The 7306-nt window shown below is 44.3% G+C and overlaps 1 protein-coding gene across 1 annotated transcript in view; it reads left to right on the top strand.

Annotated features, from left to right (window-relative positions):
• Positions 1–557: 557 nt before the first annotated feature.
• The window catches only part of STX6 (syntaxin 6), a 30178-nt gene continuing 23429 nt past the window's right edge, over positions 558–7306 (top strand). Inside the window, exon 1 of the mRNA XM_033092824.1 lies at positions 558–819. Within this exon, the coding sequence (XP_032948715.1) occupies positions 785–819 (35 nt within the window). The 5' untranslated portion in view covers positions 558–784. The remainder of the gene's footprint in view (positions 820–7306) is intronic.

Below are 7306 nucleotides of genomic sequence, written 5' to 3'. Positions count from 1 at the left end.
CTTTTCTCTTCTATAAAATGGGGATAAGAATACCTCGTCCCCTACACGATACATTGAGATAATGCATAAACAGCCTTTATCCCGTTGCTGGACACATAGTAAGACCTAAAGGAATTGTGCAACATTGTCATAATTAGATCATGTACATGAGCACGCTTTACGGTAAGTCGAGGACGAGATGGATTTATATGTTATCAAAAGCAAGTATTAAAAGTACGTAGAGAAAAGTTATAAGGATTGTGCAATTCAGGTACTACCTCACATCCTGAAAACCTACCTGTCTTCCTCGGAGAGAAAAGGTGGCTCCTCCCCTTGAATCCTGAGGGGCGGGTTGAGAGAAGACCAGCCCCTCTCCTTCGCTCCTAGAGCCCCGCCTCCAGGGTCCAGCGACGCTTGCCTAGGCTCCGCCCACGACGGGGCGGGGGCGGGGGCAGGTCCTGGTCACGTGAGCTCGGGTGCGGAAGTGGTGCAGCGGGCTGTGTTCGTGGTTGGCCGAGGCTGTGGGCGGGGGCGGGGTCAGGCCGGCCGGACCAGCGGGAGGAGCTGGGGGAGGAGGCAGCTGCGGGGGCCGGCGCCGGAGTCTGGGATTCGATCTGCGATCCCACCGAGTGCTGGACCAGCCGCGGGCTGCATCACCCCGGCCTGCGCGCGCCCGCTGCTCTGGGATCCCCAGGCTGAGGCGCCGGCGGCTGCGGGAGGCCCGTCGGGTGGGCGGAGGGAGGATCGGAGGGCGCGGGCGCCCCGTGCGTGGAGCGGGCGTGAGGCGGCTGGGGGCCGGGACGCCATGTCCATGGAGGACCCCTTCTTTGTGGTGAAAGGGTGAGTGTCGCCGAGAGTTCCACTGAAGGAGGAGGTGGCGATGCTGCTTGCCCGCACCTCCCCGCTCTCCTTGCTGGAGGGGGAGGGGAGACAAGTTGAGGCTGGGGAGGGGATTGTGGGGACGGCTTAGCCTTCAGAGCCTTGACCAAGAGTCCAGAGACATCCCCTCCCCGTCTACCTGCACTGTGAAATCCGTGCCTCCAACCTGGGGAGGGGGTCCCCTTTGGCCTGTGCGCTGCGGTGTAACTTATTTGGGGGTCGAGGAGTTCAGCAGCTCTGCAGGTGGGTAGAAAGACGCGGGTCCCAGCTCTAGTGGAGCATGAGGCCCTGCTTCGAAGGAGGGAAAACAGCATCTGGGCAGGAAAAGGGAAATGGCCCTCCTGAGCTTTGTAGTTGGTGTTGACGGGGGTGAGCTCCCATTGTCCATTGAGATCGGAGCGCTGGCCGGCAGACTGGTGGGACCACAACCGGCCCGGAGGCGTCCAGGCACGTTTGCAGGCTGGGAGGCTGGGGAGGATAGCTCCGGAAGACAGCTCAATTCAGTGGGGGAGTTTTTATTGAGTAATGGGAGGGGAGGAAAGCAATCGTTCATACTCAGTGATGATGTTGGAAGGAAAACAAAATGAAATCAGCCAAACTAAACTTCCCTCGGCTTCCTATTAGCACCGGGATTTTCCCACAGTGCGAAAGGAAACGAGTGCTTTCTTTTCAACTCCCTGATTTCATCCAGGCTATTTGACAGGTTTCCCTACTTGTTTTTCCCTTTGAGCTGTCCTGACTCCATCTTTGATTGTTGGATTGTTTGGCGATAGAAACTTTAATAGCACTTTGTTACTGTATCGGTTTTGTAGCCATTAAACAAATGCAAGAAAGATGGATTCTTACGTTGTTACCACTTGTCAACTTTATGTTTTAAATGTCAAACATAAATTTGAGAACCACAAAGTTCCTAGATGATCAATACTGAAAATCATAAAGGGTCCCTTTGCTTTCAAATAGCTGCTGCTTACTTCCTATTTGGGGAGTGGTGAAAGCTGACCAGGTACCTGGGTGTTTATTTATTTTTGTAAGGGTTCTTAGAAAATTTAAATGGTGCTTTAGGTGAAATACTTTATTATCTATGATACAGTAAATATATTTATACGTTTCTTAATGTTTCCCTAAAAAGGTTTTTCTTCACCTTACTTTAATTGTTTCCCCAGTCTTGATATGGTTTCTTCTTTATAGCCTTCGTTATAGAACTTCTGTTCAGCTAGACTTCAGGTGGTTCTGCAGGTTGATTGTTCTATAATTTAGGTGTAATTTTAATGTGGTCACGGAAGGGGGCAAGCACAGCATTTATCTACTCCACCATCTTGGATCCCCCTTCGACCTCACTGTCCTTTAACGTAGGTGGGAAAATGCCGAATTGTAGATTTTTTAGTAATATGTGGCTCTCTACCCGGAAAATGTGTTATTTGTTAGAATCGATTTAGGGATTAACTTTTAAATGTTAAAACTGTGTGTTTTCCCCCTGAATGAAAGTTGCAAAGGTTATCTCTGGCCATGGAGACCAGAGAGAATCAGAAAAATTTTGTTTGCTTGATTTTTAATAGAATTTGTGAAAATGCTAAATTGCTGTGCCATCTGGACTTTTTTTTTTTTTTCCCTGAGAGTATGCAAGACAGTCTGTGCTTTCTCACTGATTAGCTATCACTGCTGTATTGGAACATTGGCCTGGAGTCTTGGTTGATTTTGACATCATTTTATTGCCCTTCACGTATCTGAAGGAAATGAGACTCTCAATATCTTCTGCTGTACAAAGGTAAATTTAGCCACATACAGTCTGTCAGACTGTATGTGTGACAGACTACTCGAGGAGCCTTGCACCTCTATTTATTAAACGTATTGAAAACACATCACACGATGTAGAAAAATTAAAGACACCTAACTGTGGCCCTTAGCCTAGGAGCTGATAGTCTAAACTGAGAAATAACTGCCCACAAAAGCAAGTGGAAATGATTGAGGACTGAGGGGAATGCTAGAGAAGATGGGTGACCCAGGAGTTTGGAGCAAGGTGACTCATTAGGGATGAGTAATGATTGGAAAAGCTTTTGGAGGTAGTAGTAAATCTTGAATCAGGTTTTGAAGATGGGTAGAATTTATATAATTCAGGCCTGTGTCTCATCTGGACTCTTACCAGAGTCTCTAATTGGTCTTCCTGCTCCCAGTCTCTTTCCTCTCATCTGCCCTGGGTTCTGTTGGATCAGTGTTATACAAAATATAATGTGAGCCATATATGCCATTCTACATTTCCTAGTAGCCACATTAAACAGCAAGAAGAAATAGGTGAAATTAATTTTAATGTCATCCTTAACTTAATAGATTCAAAATATTTTAACATATGATTAATATACAGATTAGTAATGAGATATTTTACTTTTTAGTACGACGTCTTCAAAACCTGGTATATATTTTGCACTTATGGTACATCTCAATTTGGATGTGAAATTTTCATCAGAAATACTTGATCTGTGTTTATTAAACTTATAGTTGAAAAGGAGATTCATATACCCAAATTGTTCCCAACATTGTTAAACATTTTCCGGTAACTGAATTGCATATCAGTTTTTAAAGTTTAATTTAAATTATAGTTTTAGTTCTTCAGTCACACTAGCAAATTTCCAGCGTTCAGTAGGCACATGTGGCTTCACAGCTCCATGTGGGTAGCACAGGAGTAAGTTTCTGGACTCTAAGAAGGGTTTCCCTACTTACCGTCACTTAGTGGCTGCCAGCTCCCTACAAAATAAAGTCCAAACACTTCATGGCCTGCATGAGTCAGCCCTCCTCTCCCTCCTCGGACTCTGCCTGGCCACAGCTCAGAGCCCAGCAGTGCCTGCCTCAGTGCAGTGAACTTGACCACGGTCCTGGAAGCTCTCAGTCCCCAGGCACCCACTCTACGCAGCCATTCACCGCGGTATTTCCACTGCAGTGTAATTCAGACCTATCCTGAGCCTCCTGGCTCTGCTGTCACCTCTGTCCCTCATCCATCCCTTAAGTGTAGCTGCTCTAGTTGGTCCTCGTGCGTGTTCTCGCGGGGTGAGCGCCATAGTCCCCATTCCCGCAGGTGCTCCCTGGGTGTGTGCACACCTGCTCCCCAGTCACTCTAAGCCAACTCTCTCCTGAGCGCTTTTCTCTTTTCCAGTCATTATTCCGTTTCCCACCCTGTGGCGTGCATCTCCGCCCCTTCTCTTTTTCTTCTCCTTCCTTCTTCCTCCCAACACCTGACCCACGCATTCATCCTCCTCCTAGCCCTCCTCACTCCTGCCTCGGCGCTCTCTGCTTCAGTCCCAGGACCACGTGGTCATTGTGGCCAATCCGTGCCACCCCGGGGATCTCTCTGGAACCTTCTCTAATGCTCTAGTTCATATCCTTGTCCTCTCCCACCTGGACTCGTATAAGCAGCTTCTGCAGCGAGCATCACACTGTTACCAGATAAGGCCACAGAGACACGCTCAGGTCATTGTCCTTTCAGAATCCTTCATTCCAAAGTACTTACTGAGAGCCGAGGGCACAGGAGCGAGCAAACAACATGCCTGTCCTTAGGGGGCTCACGTTCCAGGGACACGCAGCGTACAGAGGAACCGAACACGGCGTGTCAGGTGCTGATGGGTTCTGTGAGGAGAAGTAAGAAAACGTGTCTTCTGGGGGCAGTGTTTCCTTTTATGTGACTTTGGGAGGCGGTGAGGTTTGGTGTAAGAACTGAGCTTGGGTAATCAGGCTAATCCAAGGTTGGAATCTCAGTTCTATCGATTATTTGGTGTAATTTTTGGCAAGTTAATTATCCTCTTGGAACCCGTTTTCTTACCTACAAACTTGGCTTAATAATGCCTACTTTATTGGTCATTAGGATTACACGCATTAATACATTTAATACATAATACATGCGTAAATTGCCTTCCTCAGTTTGGGGCACATATTAATTGTTCAATAAACATTCTGTATGTTTTCATCCAAATAGGCTGACCTTGTTGAGGGGAAAGACGATGTCTTATTGGGTTGTTTTTTTTTCTGAGTAACATTTAAAATAATGTTAAAATTAAAGCATGCTTATTTTAGAAAACTTAGGAAATAAAAATATAAAAAAGAGAATAAAAATTTGTTGAAATGCCACCATCCTCCAATAATTAGTTAAAATTTTGGTGTCTTTTTTAAATCTTTGTTTCTATTAATAGTTTTATATGATACTATCAATCCGTTTTTGATCTCTTATTATAGATCTGTCTCTGTGCTAAGAACCCAACAGGAATAGTCTTTTTAATCCTTATGAAGTACTAGTACCATCATTTCAGAAATGAAGAAAATAACACTTAGTAAAGAAAACTTCAAGAAAAACTTCAATTTCATAAGTTTGGAGGTGGAAAGGCCAAAGGTTTCATATATGTGTATTATTATTAATAGTAATACTCATTTTAGAAATTGGGATTATACTGTTTTATAATCTTTTCACCTGTGTTATTTTATATCCTTGAAATGTGACAGGGAGGGCTTTTACTGATGGCATTGTACTTTGTCATATAAATGTAATATCACCCAGGATGACATTTATGATGTTTCTAATTTTTCAGTATTACAATTAATATAGTGTCAAGCCTGTTTGTCACAAGTCTCTGTTGCCATTTCTGATTTTCCCATAGCCTGTACTCCTGTAATAGAATTGCTCAATCAGAGGGCATGCACATTTTCAAAGCTTCTGATGCATATTTCAGATTGCCCTCTAAAATACACGCCTGTCTCCACTTGACTCCCCACCCCAGGGTGTGAGGGGCCCATTTCCCTGATCCCTTGCCAATACTGGGATTCTCATTTGAAGAAATAGTCACTATTTTGCCAAGAGAAAAATACCGTGTTTGAATTGTGTCATTTTCATCTGGGAACTTATGCAGTACTTGTTTGATGAGCGAACCCGTTTTAAGTTTTGGGCTTTATAGTTTTTTTCCCTTTCTTGTTTTGACAAACCTTTAGCATTTGTGACTTCTAATCAAATAGGCCACTGAGAAAACCACAGACTTGAGCCTTGGACTATGGAGTATGTTGGTACCGAGTGAGCCTCTCCTTTAGGTGAAAGGCGTGCAAGGGGACGGCTCTGTAATATTTTGCTGGTTTGGAGGCTTTGTGTGGCTGAACAAGGAGAGTTTTATTCCCAGGTTCTTGGCTGTGGATCAGTGTTGAAATAATGGCATAAGTAAGCAGATGAGCAAGATGGTATGTGTTATCTTGTGGTATTCTCTATCCATCTCTATCCATCCTCTATCCATAACCTTTTTAACACTAGAGTATGAGCTCTTTGAAGGCAGGCATTGTGCATTTGATTCACAGTGTTGACAAAAGTCTTTTTATTGGTATAGTCACTGTGAAAAAAAATTAATCCTTACTTGCAGAGTAATTTTAGTTCAGTACAATTGAATGTAAGTCAAATCTCATTTCCTATTTTAAAAAAATCGGAATCAGATGGTTCATTGTAAAAAACGACTTTGCAAACATTGGTTTTAAATGGATTGAATGCCTAATACAATATTTGGCTCCTGAAATTGTAGTTTAGTTTGGAGAACATTAGGCAGCATGTGAGAGTGTATGTGAAAGACAGTATGCGTTGTGTGTAAGATTTTGGAATAGAGTTGGGATACTCTGGAGACTGACAAAAGGAAAGACACACCCCCCTCCCTGGCAACCCTCCCCAAAGGGAATGTTGGTCAAGGAATCTTTAGTGAGGCAAGTAGGGGCTCAATCTGGGCCTAAGGGAAACAGCTAGCAGAAGTCTAGAGCCGGGAATGAGAAAAGGGAGGGTGGGAAGACAACCTGTGACCTGAAACCGCGTTTGTGTTAGTGAGAAATCAGGTTGGATATTAAGGCTGGCCAGTTTGGGGAAGAGGACGCATGGAACACCCAGCCGAGCAGTTTCAATGTAACCTGTTTCCTATTGTAAATTCTTAATCAGGAGGCAGTTTTAACTAGCAGTTACTATTCACTTGCCTATGGTCACACAACTTCTCAGGGCTTAAACCCAGGTCTTCTGAGTCCACAAAGAAAATAGATTTGTCTGGAGCCTTAGCAAATCTATTTTAGATTTTAGGTCTTACTGGTGAACGGTGCCTCCTGCTCAGGCAGAAAAACTTGCGGCAAGAAGCCAACGTGGCTGAGCCCCAGCTCTCTTATTTGCTCAATGAGTGCAGACTAGTTATCTTGAAAGTTCCTTCCAGATCTAAACTCCAATGATTGAGCTTAAGTAGAGGTTGTGCAAGGTGAGAAAGAAGAGGAAGAGTCAATGATGACGCTTGTCTAGACAAGTTTTGACTGTTGGAAAATAGTGGCACTATTTACTAAAATGGGGAAGTTAGAGAAGGAAGCAGATTTTTTCCCCTGCTTTGTCTTTTTGTTTGAATACTTGCTTGTTTTGTTTTGTTTGTAGGGAGGATATGATTAGCTTGGTTTTAGGCAAATGGAATGG

This window comes from Rhinolophus ferrumequinum, chromosome 22 (genome assembly GCF_004115265.2).
Source record: "Rhinolophus ferrumequinum isolate MPI-CBG mRhiFer1 chromosome 22, mRhiFer1_v1.p, whole genome shotgun sequence".
Lineage (NCBI taxonomy): Eukaryota > Metazoa > Chordata > Mammalia > Chiroptera > Rhinolophidae > Rhinolophus > Rhinolophus ferrumequinum.
This window is presented reverse-complemented; position numbering and strand designations above follow the sequence as displayed.